The sequence below is a fragment of the Harmonia axyridis genome, chromosome 2, assembly GCF_914767665.1.
Source record: "Harmonia axyridis chromosome 2, icHarAxyr1.1, whole genome shotgun sequence".
NCBI lineage: Eukaryota > Metazoa > Arthropoda > Insecta > Coleoptera > Coccinellidae > Harmonia > Harmonia axyridis.
Genome location: NC_059502.1, coordinates 61,171,007 through 61,188,891, shown reverse-complemented (window position 1 = coordinate 61,188,891; position 17,885 = coordinate 61,171,007). Strand labels below are relative to the sequence as shown.

Sequence of the window (17,885 nt, the reverse complement as noted above, 5' to 3'; positions counted from 1 at the left end):
TCACTTCTGATATCAAAAATTTTTCTTTCAACTACAGTTGATACCAACCTTGCTCCTGATGAAGTTGAGGCAATATCAAATGAAGGGGAAGAAAAGATTCTTTTTATACCTACCCTCCAGAATAAAGATCAACCAAGCGATTCAGCTGCAGTAGTCAAGATGATTGAAGTAGAAATTCTTAAGAAAGCACTCTCACATAATCTTCCTGATGAAATCTCACCTGAAAGCCAACCCAGCGGTGAAACAATTGTTGAGAAGGTCAAGGATGATCGAAAAGGAACCAAGAAAAAAACTTCCAAAATTAATAAGAAGTCCAGTATAGAAAAAGCAAAAGAGGAGATTCCAGCCACACCAATGTCAACCGATACAGAATTTTCATCTTCAAAATTACCAGAAAATGATTCAGTTATTCCTAGAGAATCAAAACTGAGCCCAACTGATGAATTTTTGATGAAAAAAGAAGAGACACAGCCTTCAGAAGAGTTGAAGCAAGATATTCCAAGTATTAAAAAAGAATCTCAGCCAAAACTGCAAAAATCAAAAATTGAAATGAAGCAAACTGTGGTAGAGAAAATGACCATCTCAGAAGGACCAACAACTTTAGCAGGTATAAAACTTAAGCCATCTACTAAGAAATTGAAAGAAGATAAACCACAACCCAAATTTCCGAAAATTATGCTCAAAAGTAGAATTAGATTTAATGTTTTCCCACCACTCAACGAACAATATCAAAAGCCTAATATGCATGAATGTGAACCAGTAATAAAATTGAATGGTATTTTGTCGAGGAATATGAAAGAGGCTGAGAAAGTACCCAAAACGACACCCAGAAAAATGAAAAAAATAGACGAAGAATTGAAGAAACTTGAGAATTTGGATATGGAGTTCGAAGATCTCAAAAAGAATGATTTAGAACAAGTTGAAGATGTTTACAGGAAAACAGTCCCCGAAAAGAAGCCTAAAAAGAAAGGTTCGATACCAGAAATATCTTTGGGTACTGGAAAGAAAACGGAACTAGATGGTGTGGAGCCACTTGTACTGAAAGGTTTTTCAGTAGAACCACAAAAAGATAATATAGAATCAATTTCAGAAATGGATTTAACTATTATCTATTCGGAAGCTGTTGAAATTTCTTTGAAAGATATTAGATCAGATTTAAGCTTGGAACCGACCTCTTTTGACATACCAGATAATGATTCAGAAAATGAGAAATCGAAGAAAAGGGAACATAAACCATTATCGTCCACTGAAGAAATAGAGGTATATTCTCCATCGGAAACCGTCCAATCAAAGGTAATAGAAATCGATAGTGTTGATCAGAAAACACCAGTTGAAATTATCGAGGCGCAAACGGATTCAACCAAGAAAGGTAAGCTTAAGAAGAAACCGGAAAAAGGAGATGATCACAGTCTCAAGCCAATTCAGAGACCTCAGAAGCAAGATGATTTACTCATAATCAAAGAAGAATACGTCATCAAAGAAATAAAATTAGCTAAGGAAATAGTTATACCGGAAATTGAGGAAGAGTCTCAGTTGATCACAGAACCTGATAAACCAAAAAAGAAAACTACGAAAAAGAAAAGTGTTCCAAAATCAGATGAAATTAAACCTTCTGAAAGTGTTATTACTGAAACTGATGACAAAAAAATACTGAAAGAACACGATATTATTCCTGATGAAAAGATAGACTCCAGAGCAGAAGATTACAAACCAGATGAGAGAGATCAGACACCAAAAAGGATAGAAGAAGAACCGTTGAAAGAAGAACTGAAAACGAATGAATCAATTCTTTCAGCCACCGAATTGAAAAAACCAGAAAATGTCGAACTAGATGCTAGTGAAACAGAAACAATAGAAAAAGAACCTTTGAAAGAAAAAACTGAAAAGAAGAAAAAACCAAAAACAAAGGAGTCAATGGAAAAGCCAGAAGAAACTAAAATTGAACAGGTGCCAATGAGAACTGCTGCCAAAGAAAACGATACAACTGTTATTGAAGACGACCGAATGGATATTCTTGAAGATGTTGAGAAAAAAGAAATACCAAAAAAAGTTCCAGAAACAGAACAAAAATCAAAATCAGATAAAAAGTTACCAAAGATCTCCTCAATCAAACCTGTTCGCCCAATTATTCCCCGTCTCAAGAGCCGAATACGTTATATTGAATTTCCACCATCTTCCGAAGTAGAAAGAAAATCAGTTATCGAATTTTTGGAACCACTTCTGAAGGATGCTGGAATCTTATCGCGGACTATGGAAGAAGCTAATAAGATTCCTAAAAAGAAGAAGAAGAAGCCAAAGAAAGATGACTTCATCGATAAATTAGAAGAATTAGACAAAGAAATGGAAACTTTGAAACAAAAAAATAAACTTGAAGAAATTAATGAAGAATACAGAAAGAAACCAGAAAAACCGGTAAAGCCGAAAAAGGAACTTCCAAAACCAATTAGAATCGAATGGAAATCTGTATTACCTTCGAAGATGACAATATCTGAAATTACAGAGAAACCACTGAACTTATCTGATATTAAACTAAAGAAAACATCGACGGTGAAACCCAAAGAAGTGAAAATGGTGAAAGCGCCAAAAGTTCTCTTGAAAAGTAGGATACAGTACGTTACTTTCCCTCCAGAAACTGAGATCAAAAAGTTCCCATCAGTGAAACAATTGCAACCTACAGAACCACAAAATGGAGTTTTATCGCATAATCACGAAGAAGCTATGAAAAAACTGAAAATGAAGAAGAGAAAACTAAAAGATTCAGGTGAGCCAACAACTTCGCTAGAAGAACTTGATTTTGAAATGGAAGAACTGAAAAAGAAAGAATTAGAAAAGGTTGATGAAGAATACCATAAATTCAGTAGAAAACCAAAAGAAAATAAGAATGAGGAAGTAACACCAGAAATCAGTTTCAAATTAGGTAAAGGAAAGGTTCCTCAAAAACCCGAAGAACCAGAAGAGAATGTCACTTTGAAAAAGATTTCTAAGACTACAGAAACTGCTTTAAGTATCGAAGAAACTCTTCCTCGTCCTCAAAAAGTAAAGGAGGTTTCTTTACCGGAAAAAGTTCCTACCACTACAGAAAAACTTGCGCCTTTGGATATTATTGAATTTGACAGAACAGAACCAGATTTAGAAAAATATATTCCAGAAAAACCAGAATCTCCCGAAGAAAAAACTCCGGAAGAGATTGGTTCAAAATATAACCGCAAACCAAAGAAGAAACCATCTCCGGAAGTCGTTTCAATACCTCTTGAAAAGGGAACTCCAAAAGTTCCTGATACTTTCGAAGATCAAGATGTTACATTTAGAATCCCATCAAAGAGTATCCCAGAAGAAGAACCTTCTGAAATCACTCTGAAACCATTCAAAAAATCCAAAGACGATGATAAAAGTACATTCACTCAAATAGAAATCGAAAAACCACAGCCAACCACAGTACAGGAAATTAAGGAACCTGCAAATATAGATTTACAAATTGAAAAATTGGAAACTGAGGAAATCAAAAAGAAGTTGAAGAAAAAGAAGCCAAAACCAAAAGAACATGAAATTGAAGATGAACTGTTACCAGTTGATGAGGATTCGCAGAAAAAATTACCCACAATTGAACAATCACCAGAACCAAAAGAAATTCCTGCAAAAATAATCCAGGAATCTAATTTAGAAGAACCCATTTCTGAAGAAATCACCATAACTAAAATATCGAAGAAGATGAAGCCTACTGTAGAAGATGAGGAAATTTCCACAGAATTCGTTCTACAAAAACCTAGAGATGATAAAAAGGAACCTGTTTCTGAAGAAGTGGAAACGATCATAACAAAAAAGAAGAAGCGACCAAAAACTACAGATGACGCACAGGCAGAACTTCTAGTTAAAAAAATTGTTCCAGAGGAGAAACAGGCAATAACAACTGAAATAAAGGAGCCAGAGCAGGAGAAAATACCTTCAGATACTGAACCTGCAGAAACTATTACTGAAGAATTAGAAACTACAGTAATAAGAAAGAAGAAAAAACCAGAACCTGTCGATGATTCATTAGAAGAATTTGAAGGCAAGAAAATCGTACCAGAAGAAACAGAGCTGATAGATCTCGAAACTACTATAAAGAAGCCAAAAAAGAAAGTTGATACTGAAATTGAAGAAACAAGCGAGGAGATTACATTAACAAAAAAATACAAAAAGAAGCCTGTTCAGGAAGAAAATGAAGATTCCACAGAGTTTGTTTTGCGAAAACCACAAGATAATAAAGAAGAATCTATCACTGACGAAGTTGTGACGACGGTAACAAGAAAAAAGAAAAAACCAAAAACTGTTGATGAAGCTCAAGCTGAGCTACATATAAAAAAGACCATTCCAGTTGAAGAAGACACAGTTCTTGAAACAACTGTAGAAGAGCCTTCTGATGTTACAGTCGTTCCAGAAGAGATAGAAGAAACCACTATAAAAAAAACAAGAAGAAAGCCATCAGATGAAAAACCTGAAGAAATTACTGAGAAGGTCACAATTACTAAGAAATTGAAAAAGAAGATACCTACTCCAGAAACAGACGAAGTTTCTGCAGAGTTTGTATTACAGAAACCTCGTGATGAAAACAAAGAAACGGTTACTGAAGATGTTGAGACAACGATAAGAAGAAAAAAGAAAAAACCAAAAATTACTGATGAAGCTCAGGCAGAATTGCTTATAAAAAGAATGGTTTCAGAGGAAACGGAAGATATAGTTCCCGAAGTTACTATGGAAAAGGAAAAAAGAAGACCTTCAGATGAGGATACACAGGAAATTACAATCACTAAAAAGCCACAAGAACATATACCAGGGCCTAAAGATGACGAACTTGTCTCAAAATTCGTCTTGAAAAAACCTCAAAATGAAGAGGAGGAATCTATTACTGAAGAAGTAGAGACAACGATAACTAGAAAAAAGAAGCCAAAATCTCCTGATGATTCAGAAGCAGAAATGTACATGAAGAAAGAAGAAATAGAAGAAAGTACTATCAAAAAACCAAGAAGAAAGCCATCAGTTGAAAAACCTGAAGAAATTAATGAGGAGGTCACAGTAACTAAGAAATCGAAAAAGAAGATACCTACTCCAGAATCAGAGGAAGTTGCTGCAGAGTTTGTTTTACAGAAACCTCGTGATGAAAACAAAGAAACTGTTACTGAAGAAGTTGAGACGACGATAAAAAGAAAGAATAAAAAACCTAAAACTACCGATGAAGCACAAGCTGAACTCCACATTGAAAGAAGAATATCAGTGGAAGAAGAAGGATCACCAATTGAAGAAAGAGAGGAAGAAGAAATTGAGGTGACAGTAGAAAAGAGACAGCCTGATGTAGAAGTGCAAGAATTTACCATAAAAAAGAAACCACAGCGTAAACCATCTATAGAAGAGCACTCTGAGGAAATAACAATAAGGAAATTGAGGAAACCCAGAAAACCATCCAAACCAGATATACCAGAATTCACTGATGTTACTGATGTCACATTCAGACCGAAAATGACTAAAACTAAAGAAGATGTTGATCAAGAATTCAAAATATCCTTAGATTCTTACGCCGAAGAAGAGATTTCGATGTCAGGCAAAATAAGACTTACGAAGAAAAGACCTTCGACTTACTCTGAGGAAACGGGACAAGAAACTATTCGTATTTTCCAAGAAGTAGAAGATGAAGGTCCGGTAATCGAAGAAATTATCGATGAAGGTAGTGATGCCGAAGAATTACCATATGATGAAGAGAGTCCTGAAAATTTCCATGTTCCCTTGAAGAAAAATATTCCAAGGAAATATTCCGTATTCGAAGAAGATGAGGAGTCTGTATCATTAGGTTTGAAGAAGAAAACTGTGAGTAAAGATTACGAGGCAGAATCCATAACCCTCAAATCTAAGAAAAAGCCAAAATCAACCTATGATCAAGGTTTGTGATCAATTTATTGATTCGTTGTATTTAAAATTATTTGTTGATTTTGTATTTCAGAAGCTGCAACTTTGAGTATTACTAGGGAAACCGAAATTGATGAAGAACCGGAAGTAGAAGTTGTCGAGGAAATTGTCTATAGCATACGTCCTTATAATGCTGAGAATGAATCTTCTATTGATTTAGTAGAAGGAGAAAAAGTATATGTAATCGAAACACATGATTCTGATTGGTTGCTCGTGAAAAAATTGTTCACTAATGAAAAAGGATGGGTCCCCTCCAATATCTTGATGGATGAGAATAATTACCGGATATACATTCAGAAGACTCTCAATGAAAAAATCGATGAATTACCAGTGTTTGAACGTGAGTATATCAATTACTATTGTCATAATGTATTTAATTGTGTAAAAGTTGTTTCTTTTTACATTCTGGTATTCTCAATGCACAGGTATTTTTGAACTTATCGAGAATCTCAAAGCTTGACTCGTTCTACATGGAAAGTTATGCAATAGCACTTTTTCTTTCCTCGCATACTTGTAGATTTCGATGAACACTAATGAGTTTTTATATTTCCAGAACCAACAGATAAGAAGAAATCAGTGGCGCCTCGATTCATAGAGAGATTGAAACCCACCGTGGCCAAAGATGGCGATACGGTACAATTCGTGTGCCAAGTTGAAGGAACACCCCGACCACAAATCACATGGTTCCGCCAAACCGCTATCATAAAGCACTCGGAGGACTTCCAGATATACTACAGCGAAGAAAACGTGGCCACTTTGATTATCAAGGAAGTTTTCCCGGAAGACGCAGGATCATTCACCTGTGTTGCCAAGAACTCTGCTGGTTCCGCGTCCACCACAACAGAACTGATCGTTCAACACACCACTTCGGAGCACGATCACACTTACGTATCAAGAAAGAGCATGTCCAAGGAGTCTTCCTTGGCAGACATACTAGAAGGCATTCCGCCGACATTCTTCCACAAACCCAAAACTCACTGTGTACCAGAATATTCGGATGTAGAAATCGAGTGTGGAATGATCGCCCTACCAGAACCACATATCTTCTGGTACCGCAAAGGTCGCATTCTCAATAGCGGAGATAATGTCACAATCACCACAAGGTCCAAAGGTTCACAGTTCTACTCGACATTGAAGATCAAGAACATTGAAAAAATCCAAGAAGGAGATTATGAAATAGTTGCTCGAAACAGTGAAGGAGAAAGTAGAATCTGCTGTCCTATCAATGTTATTTCGGAAGGCAAACAAGCCCCTCAAATCGTGGAACCACTCGTTTCGAAAACCATCCGTAAGAAAGAACCCATAACGCTGAGGGCGGTTATTACAGGAAATCCTACTCCGGTTGTTGAATGGTTCAAAAATGAGGAACCTGTGGAACCTTCATTGATAGAAAAAGATGAACACACCTACACGTACACGATAAAGAAGGCTACACCTAACGACGCTGCTGAATATACTGTCAGAGCGTCTAATTCTAGCGGTTCTGCTGAAACTAAGGCTCACCTTAGTGTTGAGGGTAAAACAACTATTCATTTGCAAATGCTTTAGCAAATGATGCTTGATAATGAATAATTTAATCGAACTTCTCGCTTTCGTAGGTAGATGCTAAACAAATATATTTTTCTCATTATACAATAATAAATGCTTGTATTATTAATAAAATGCATATAAATACAATCTCAAGGTATTTATTTCAGGCAATGCTTTCTATTCACATAATCAAACAGCTTATGTCAAGATATTTCATGGATATTGCTAATATAATTAAGATTACAATATAATAATATAATAAAGCAAACGTAATCTAATATTTTAATCCACTATTATTAATTGCTGTTGCATTACCTATATTTGAACAATAATAAACGCAGCTGATTCTTCATTCACTGAAATCATACTCAAAATATTGAAAGAAACTCATTTTTCAGAGTACACTGTTAACGAGGTGCCAATGTTCATCGAACGCTTCGAAGAATCAACAGTACCAGTGAACGGTACCATCCGTCTGACTGCTAGAGTAACCGGAAATCCTGTTCCAGAGGTAATATGGTTCAAAAATAATGCGCCTCTCGAACCAAACGAAAGGATTCAGATAAGCTACGATGGAGAGAACATCGAACTGACGATTAGCAAAGCCAATTCAGAAATAGATTCTGGCGATTACAAATGCGTGGCTCAGAATAAGGTAGGCAAGGCCTCACATGGTGCCAAGGTCACCGTCGAGGTTGACGAAGTGAAATTCACCAAGAAACTCGAAAAATCGTACCAGAGCGTCGAAAGAGAGACCTTGCAGCTCATCTGCGAAACATCCCACAAGGTCTCGACGAAATGGTACTTCAACAACAAGGAGATAAGCGGAATGGACTATCGCACCGTTGTGGAAGAAGGCAAGACGCATAAATTGATAATCAAGAATATCACAGAGAAAGACAAGGGACACTACAAATGCTCTGTCAAGAATGTGTCTACGGAGACGGTTGTCACTGTAATTCCTACAAAACCGGAGTTTGTCAGGCGGCTGCAGGACCTCGAAATACCAGAACGAGAAATGGCAATCCTGGAAGTAGAGATCTCTTCCGACACTGCAGATGTCATCTGGGTGAAAGACGGATCTGCCATCACGGAAAGTGAAGACGTGGAACTAGTAAAAGAAGGTGGTTTGAGGAAACTTCTGATCCGCAGTACCTCTATTCATGATGAAGGCGAATATACCTGCGTTTTAGAAGATGATGAGTGCAAAGCTGAAGTGAACGTTATCGAATTGCCTCCAGAAATCATTACTCCCCTCCAAGACAAGTCCGTTAATAAAGGAGATAAAACTGTGTTCGAAATAGAGCTCTCTAAGGGAGATGCCTTGGCCAAATGGTTCAAGGATGAAGTCGAAATTCAATTTTCGGAACATATCCAGTTATCGATTGACGGAAAGAAACAGAAATTGAAAATCTACAATTCGGAAATGACGGATGCTGGTGTTTACACCTGTGAGGTAAGAATTTGGGGGAATTTTAATAATAAATACTCTGCGCAAAAAAATTAACGCACATTCTGAAAATCTCAATTTTAATGAAAGTTAACTCTGCATTGACTTTATAACTTATTTTTTATGTTCTCTCGGGAAGGTTTTGAACGAAACAAGACACATTAAATGGAAGAAAAATTCTGGATTTCACCGAATTTTATGTGAAAGAAGAGAAATAAACAATTTTCAAAATACTGGAATGCTGATAAGTGATTTAATACTTGGTATTTCCACCCCTTGCGTTAATTACAGCTCGGAAACGACGGTTCATACTCAAAATGAGTGATCTTAAAATATTCTGATCTAATCCTTCCCAGATTTCTCTGAGTTGGATTCCTAAGTCATTAAGAGTAGCTGGATGATTTTCTGAACGTCTCAGCCTTCTATTGAGGTTGTCCCAAACCTGCTCAATCGGATTGAGATCTGGACTTCTTGCTGGCCATTCCATTCGAGAGACTTCAACCTCTTCAAGGTACTCCTGAACGATGCGCGCACGATGGGGTCTGGCATTATCGTCCATAAAAATGAAATTTTCACCAATATATGGGGCAAATGGCACTACATGCTCTTCAAGAATGTTCCTTATATACCTATCAGCATTCATAGCTCCATTATCAACGACCACTAGGTCTGTGCGAGCAGTCAAAGATATTCCACCCCATACCATAATCGATCCTCCCCCGAAACCAGTAGTATTCAGGAAATTGCACTGAGCATATCTTTCATGTGGACGTCTGTATACAAGGGAACGTCGATCACAATGGTAGAGGCAGAATCTATACTCATTTGTGAAGAGAACTCTTTCTCAATCAGCCTCTTCCCAATGGATATGCTCTCTCGCAAAATCCAAACGCGCCCTTCGATGGGCTGGGGTAAGAGCTGGGCCTCTTGCCGCGACACGAGGCCTTAAATCATATTCTCTGAGGTGATTTATTATTGTCTGAGTGCTAATTAGCACCCCATGAGTTTGCTCAAGCTGATTTTGAAGGAGGCGAGCGGTTGCAAACCGTTGTCTCAACGAAGAAACTCTCAAGTTACATTCTTGAATGGCAGTTGTTACCCGTGGTTTACCCTGTCCTGGTCTTCGGACATTCATACCTGTCTCCCTGAATCGCTGCAACATTCTGGACACACTTGTATGGGAAACTCCAAACCTTTCTGCAATTCTTGTGTATGTCCACCCTTCTTCTCGCAAAACTACCGCTTGGGCACATTCATCTTGGGTCAAATTGCGTGTTTCGCGTTGCATAGCGATCGAGTGTAGAAAATCAAATGAAAAAAAAAATATTGATCACTAGAATTGATCGAGAACAACTGATTTCAGAATGGAGCCAATATATTCAAAATCTGATAATCTCATCTTTTTTTTTTCCTGCTGGGAAAAAACATCTGTATTGAAGAAAAACGTTGAAAGTGGATAACATATAATTCTGATAAAAATAATTATCATTGAGAACACCTTCAGTTGTAGAATAAATTTGAGATTTCCATAATGTGCGTTAATTCTTTTGCGCAGTGTAGTTCTTCAATGCAATCTGTAATTTATCGATGTACCACAGATGGTTGGTTTAATGATTAAGACCCCGTTACGATCCCCAAAGTCTCTTTTAAGATGACATGGTATTTCTCAAAAAGAATTTTCTTCGGTATTTGTAGGAGGCCATCCAGAAAGGGGCACATCTTCGCACATTTCACGTCCACGACACTCCAGAATCAATCATTTCAAAATACGAAACACTAATGACCCAATTCCTCTCGAATTTGACATAGATGGCAGTTGAAGATCTACCAACTTAACAAAAAGAAAACCGAATGAAGAATGGTTCCTTCAAATTACAATTTTCCGATACTTTTTGATGGTAACTCCTAAGCCAAAGATCAGTAATTCGAGTCTTTTCCGTCCAACCATTCACTATTGGGTAAAAAATTGTGCTGTGCCTGAAGTGGCGATGAGACACAGTAACAAAGCCTTAACAGAACACAACCGGTCATACTAATTCGCATGAGCTCTCTTGAGAGATAGGGATAGAAAAACTTAAACATTAAAAAATAAAAAAAAACATCAATTATTATTTCTTTCCCGAAATATTGAATATCATTAGTTCATTACAAAAATTCAGTAATATTTCTCAAGCTTCGGTCTTTACCGAATTTCCTGAAGAAGAAACATTACTACATATACAATATACATTAGAATTTGCATACTAATTATGACACTAGTAATACTTTATATTTCAATTGACTTCATTCTTCACTCGAAATTTTTTCAGACAATTTATTCACGTCCAGAATTATCAGTAGGTAGTTTCAGGGATTATGTTTGAACCCTTCAAAATTTTGGTGAATTTTCGTCCATCACAGAATAAATGTATCCCCTTCCTAATTTGCAGGTCGGTCTTCAAAAATCTTCTGCCAAACTTACTGTTAACGAAGGACTATTCCATTTCAAGAGACCACTCCCACCAGTGACATTAATAGAAGAAAACTCAGATGTCGAATTCTGGGTTGAGCTTTCACAAACTGACATTGAAGTGGAATGGTACAAAAACACCAAAAAGATAGTCAATTCGAGCAAATATAAAATCAGCTCGGATAAAACCATAAGGAGATTGGTTATGAAGAAAACCACCATCGAAGATGAAACGGAATACTCCTGCCGTGCTACGTTCAGATCAGAAACGATAACCACCTCGACGCAACTGAAGATTGGAGGTATGTATAAAAACTATGAGCTCTTTAACCTAACCCTCAAATTTTTAAACATTCAATCAAATGTCTTAACGGTCTGAATTGATGGAAATCCATATGAATTAATATCAACTATGGTTCCCACAAATCTATAATATAAAAAGAAGGCCAAGTCAGTTTAACCTAGAAATTCACGGCTTGGCTTGATTTTCAAGCTACTTGGCTCGCAACTCAAGTCAAGTATTTATTTATCAATTACTTTTTGATTTCATAATTTTCCATCCAGGATCTAAGACACATGAGGCATTTTATAGATTTGTCGCCTAACCTATTGCGGGTTTTTGTAACTGTAAGAGCAGCTCTGGAAAATTGTCTTTCAACAGGAGCTGAAGATGCTGGCGTTGATAAAAATCGTCAGCCATTTTGGTCAAGTTTGGAAAGATATTTCTGACACTACCAAAATCTACCAATAGATTTCATAGAAGCAGTCACACTGGCGAATGCTTCAGTGCTCGAGGAATCCCCTTATTTAATCTAAGCGCGCAGGAGATTGCAGAAATATATGCGTTGTGACGCATGCATATCAAGCTCAAGTAATATCAAGTAGCTTAATATCAAGTCAAGCAATAAATACCTAAAATCAAGGCAAGCTCAAGTATGTAATTTTTCACGAGCTCGATTTTCAAGTCAAGTAGTCGGTTGAAATGTCAAGCTACTTGGCTGGATGAATCCCTAGTTTCCCCTTCATATGCCAAGAACGGCTAGACCGATTTACATAACCTTCATAAACTTCTTGGATAATAACTATAGATCTAATCCAACTTATTACTGTATTATAATGAAATTATCTTCTTGGAAATATAGGAATACCATCACCACCAAGAGGACCCCTTCAAGTATCTGGAATGTCTGCCAATTCTTTCACCATCCATTGGGAACCATCAGAACACGATGGACATTCTCCCATTATAGAATACATAGTTGAAATGAAAGATGTTCAGACCCAGAAGGAATTCAAGAAGATTGGGGCCACAAAAGGAGATGTCACGACTATTCCTGTCAACTATCTGGAGAAAGATCATGGTTATAGGTTCAGGATAACAGCAAGAAATAGTATTGGTACTAGTGAACCGTACCTTCCAGAAGAAAGTATTGTTGCTGGATCAAGAATAAGTGAGTAATTGAATTTGAGTTGTTCAAGTAATGAGAGATATAAATCCTTCTGGTATTCATCATAGACTATTGACTAATATTTCAAGATTCTCTTTACTTTCAATAGAATAAGGTTCAATAATAAAATTTTCACTGCCCAAAAATGTTCCTGGGAATTTTTCGGAACAGTCGACCGAAAACGTCTAGAAAAGCTCTAACAGAAATAAGCAGCTTATGCTCGCTTGTTCGTCCACCCAGCTCAACGCTAAAAATGGTGGAAATTTACTAAAGCGAATTGTAAAAAATTTCTAAAATTTTTTTTCTCGCTGTTTTGGAAAAATCACACGAAAATTGGATTATACCGTTGAGAATTTTCCATCTCTTCTCTTTTATGGTTATTATATTAGCAATGAATTTTAGCCTACCAAACGAAACGGATCTCTATAATTCACTTATACATAAATCAGATCCAAAAAACCTCGGGAATAAATGAGCATTTATGTCCAATTGATAAACTAAAAAAAACCTATTTCATCGAAGCTTTCTATCTAAACAACAGATCTGACTGATATTTTCTGAGAAATCGAATTTTTAAAAATTTGTTTTCATTCCTCAGTTCTCAGTCTATATTCACTTTCGACCATCACAAATTCTACGACATTCCGATTTAAAATTCAAAAAATCAAACTCTAAAAAAAATTTGGATTCTTTCATGAAACACATTTTTCATTGCATCAACTAATAGATCATTGATAAGCTTAATATTAATTATCTAATCAACTTATTCTAGATATGCTTATTTTATCTTTGCTTTGCTTTAGGAATTAGGTACCAATTCGAAAAAACTGATGAAAGCTTTTACTGCTTACTTGGTATATTCCCTCCTGCTAAGCTTAAATCTAAGAGTAAGTTTTTTTGTAAATTGCAACTGTATTGTGGCGTTATTGTGAACACTCTTATTATGTATCAGTCAATACATAATGGGTAATATGATACACAAATAATTTGCAGCTTCATTCAGCACCAATGGTCACTTCATCAATCAAGAAACCAAACCCTCAAAATATTCAATGTATACTCGTATTTTTAATTGTATATTTGTTTTACTACCCAATTAATGAGTTTATTATCTAAATGTGAATAATACAGTGTAAAGCTGTAAATTGTAAAAACGAATTTTGTATTATAAGTAACAATAAGCGACTTACCTATTGAAAGCTGATGACTATATGACTGATTAAGAATTTCTTTTCTGTCATTCTTCATATATTCTTCTTCATGAACAGTCTAAATCTTTATGATTCACAACCAAAATTGATAGTGGGGTATTGCACTTTTTTATATCATGAAATCGTCACTAAGGCAACTCATTGCCGGTTATCGCACTCTGCAGAAATTAATTTTTATGAGATAAATTTTGTAAAACACTAGCGATCGCGGAGATCACAAGACAGGCACTATTGTCTAGGTGCGACATTTAGAATCGGGGAGGAGGTATGAATTTGAAATATTTCTATAACTTGAATCAACTGTACAGTGCATCCCATTTTGGGTGAGACAGCCAGGTTCCTCGCTTGTTATTTAAGATAGAGCCTTGGGGTTTTCACGTTCCTGTCCTACTTTTTCGTGAAACTCAAGTTGGTCTAATCAGATTGTGCATAACTGTTTCCGTTCAAAAGATACAGGGTGATTTTGGAAATTGATACTTTTCGGACCCCTTCTTTATCTCCGAAGTTATTAGAAATAATGCTGAGGTAAAACTACGTCTGAATCAGAATTCTGCGTATAATCCAGTGGCGTACTCAATATTTTTTTTCGGGGTATGGTTTTGAAGATTCGACACAAACTTATGTTTTTTTTAATGGAACACCATGTGTATCATTACTCCGTTGAATTTGCTATTTTTTGCCCTTCAAAATGACCTATGACACTATGTAGGTAGGATGTTCAGAAATTTAAAAAAAAACACTAAAACATCAAATAATGATGATTTTTTGTTAATGGGCAATGGATTTCCCATAGAAAAGAAGAATCAATAATGATAACAATAATTTATAGCGATGACAGCTAGATCAGATTGGTTTTTTCCCTCCAATGCCTACTTGATAAAACAATGCTCCCAAATGCATAGTAGCCATAATAACAACCAGGATGTTTGTGTCATCAATGACCTATTACTTTCAAAAATCGAAAGTAATAATCCTTTTATTGAAACATAGAAAATTCATGGCCCATTTACAAAAAATCATCATTATTTGACGTTTTAGTGTTTTTTTTGACATTTCTGAACATCCTACCTACATAGTATCATATATCATTTTGAAGGGAAAAAAATAACGAATTCAACGAAGTAATGATATATAGGGTGTTCCATTAAAAAAAATATAGGTTTGAGTTGAATCTTCAAAACCATACCCCGAAAAAAAATATTGAGTACGCTACTGGATTCTACGCAGAATTCTGATTCAGGCGTAGTTTTCAGCTCAGCATTATTTCTAATAATTTCGGAGATAAAGGAGGGGTCCGAAAAGTATCAATTTCCAAAATCACCCTGTATCTTTTGAACGGAAACAGTTATGCACAATCTGATTAGACCAACTTGAGTTTAACGAAAAAGTAGGACAGGAACGTGAAAACCGCAAGGCTCTATCTTAAATAACAAGCGAGAAACCTGGCTGTCTCACCCAAAATGGGATGCACTGTACAATATATTAAAACGACAATGAAATTCAAATGCAATAAACTTAGTGAATCGCTTGGACAAAAAGTCCTCCATATGGTATATCGAAGGATGAAAATCAGAAAAAGGCGGAGGTATTGGAATATATTGACCTAAAACGAGGATCTCTAGATCTCTGGGAAGGGAGCCCTTTATCCTGCAAATCGATACACAAGCTGTCTTCGCCCAAGAGTGTCTCAAAAGAAACCTCAATGGGGCGCGTATTCACATCACTACGGACAGCCAGGCCACGCTAAGGTCCCTAGAATCATATAGTCAGGGGTCTCTAAATACATGGGAGTGCCGTAATACCATAAAACAACTGGCTAGAGGCAATAAAGTTCTATGAAGAACTTACAAAAAGAGCATCAAGGTTGGCACCTGTTGGTCCTGAGCTTTTCTGCGGACTTGGAAAGGACCAGTACAAGACAGCGGTCCAACAATGGGAGAGGGGCAAGGCAAAACCCTCTGGAGGTCTTGCTCATGCAAATAAATTTGTGGTGCTTTCACCGACCTATACCAGAAACCTTCTGAAGCCACCACGAGCTGAGCTTCGGGTAATGGTGGGACTGTTGACAGTACACTGTCGGTGCAAATACCTTTTGTACCGCATGAGTAAGTCAGTAGATTAGATCTGCAGACTCTGTGGAAAGGAGGTAGAAACAACCGAACACATAGTGTGCAAATGCCCGGGGCAGACTGGCCTAAGAACAATAACCACTCACATGATATGAAAAAGTCAGTTCTGGATACTTACGAAGTAATAGCAAAGGCCCTGAAGATGTCGTCGGTTTCGTTCTAAGCATCGATGGCCTCCCTGCGTTGTAATTTGGTCGCAGTTGTCGGCAGACTAACAGAGCCGTAACGACCCCGATTCAGTGAAATTACAATAATAAGAGCCGTATTAACCATTATCTGTATCTTTATTTGTCCACATGAATTCCTTTTTCTAACCTAATTTGGTTACTCCACAGCTCCTCCATCTCCTCCAATAAATCTTACTATGAAAGACGTGACCAGTCGTAGTGCCACTCTTCATTGGGGACCACCTGAAAACAATGGAGGTACCGAAATTACAGGTTATGTCGTTGAGAGGAAATTGGAGTTCATGCCAAAATGGGAGAAGGTCTTCACTTTGGAAGCCTTCACACTCCAATACACTTTCGAAAACCTCAAGGAGAAGAGCGACTATAGATTCAGAGTATTTGCAGAGAATGCTATTGGTTTGAGTTTACCTGCTATAACAGAAACTGTACATCTCAAGACACACGCAAGTAAGTTTAAGCCAGAACTTGCATCTAAGATATTGGATAAATATCTAACTTAACTTGAGTTACTGTTTCGATTAACTTTTTCAGATTATGTAAATAATTAATTAGTACCTATACGTTTCAATTAAATAAAAACTATTCCAGTGCATCGAGGATAAATTTAAAGTTGAAAACCAAATTATAAATCAACGCAATAAGTCAATTCTTATCTATCAGGGTCTTAACTATAATTTTAAGCACCATCAATCTAATAATGTTCAACAAATGATTCTTAAAGAAAGGGGATCTTTCTAAAAGTGCGCAACTGACCACTGAGCATAAAATATAGGGTGTTTTTTTTCGAGGTATATAACTTCAAGTTGGCATTACTGTTCAAGATGGCGACCGATTTAACAGCTGTCAAGTGTTTTAGTCTCAGTTTGGTTTGGCAATTCATCATAAATAGACTCACGCCTGAATAACGCTTGCAAATAGTGCAATTTTATTTCGAAAATAATGGTTCTGTGCGGAATACGTATCGCGCACTACGTCCATTAGCGATGAAGTGCACTTCTGGTTGAATAGCTACGTCAACAAACAAAACTGCCGCATTTGCAGTGAAGCTAATCCTAAAGTGTATGTCGAAACACCGTTACATCCAGAAAAACTGACTGTTTGGTGCGCTTTATGGGCTGGTGGAATCATTGGTCCGTACTTCTTCAAAAACGATGATGGCCAGAACGTTACAGTCAATGGTGATCGGTATAGAGCCATGATTACTAACTTTTTCATTCCTGAATTGAACAAGCATGATGTCCAGGAGCTGTGGTTCCAACAACACGACGCAACATGTCACACAGCTCGTGCCACAATCGATTTATTGAAAGTGACCACCTAATTTCACGTTTTGGACCTGTGAAGCGGCCTCCAAGATCTTTTGATTTAACACCGCTAGACTACTTTCTGTGGGGCTTTGTAAAGTCATTGGTCTATGCGGATAAGCCACAAACCCTTGACCATTTGGAAGACAACATTCGCCGTGTTATTGCCGATGTACGACCACAAATGTTGGAAAAAGTAATCGAAAATTGGACTACATCCGAGCCAGCCGTGGCGGTCA

The 17,885-nt window shown here is 36.8% G+C and overlaps 1 protein-coding gene across 4 annotated transcripts in view; it reads left to right on the top strand.

Annotated features, from left to right (window-relative positions):
- Window positions 1–17,885, top strand: part of LOC123673557 (titin) — a 207,111-nt gene that overhangs the window by 187,582 nt on the left and 1,644 nt on the right. For 2 of the 4 annotated variants that reach the window (XM_045608125.1, XM_045608123.1), the window contains 8 exons: window positions 38–5,911; window positions 5,972–6,277; window positions 6,491–7,453; window positions 7,866–8,923; window positions 11,347–11,668; window positions 12,509–12,817; window positions 13,618–13,701; window positions 16,490–16,789. In XM_045608125.1, coding sequence (XP_045464081.1) covers window positions 38–5,911; window positions 5,972–6,277; window positions 6,491–7,453; window positions 7,866–8,923; window positions 11,347–11,668; window positions 12,509–12,817; window positions 13,618–13,701; window positions 16,490–16,789 — 9,216 coding nt within the window. The remainder of the gene's footprint in view (window positions 1–37; window positions 5,912–5,971; window positions 6,278–6,490; window positions 7,454–7,865; window positions 8,924–11,346; window positions 11,669–12,508; window positions 12,818–13,617; window positions 13,702–16,489; window positions 16,790–17,885) is intronic. The other 2 variants (XM_045608126.1, XM_045608124.1) reach the window with 1 other exon arrangement.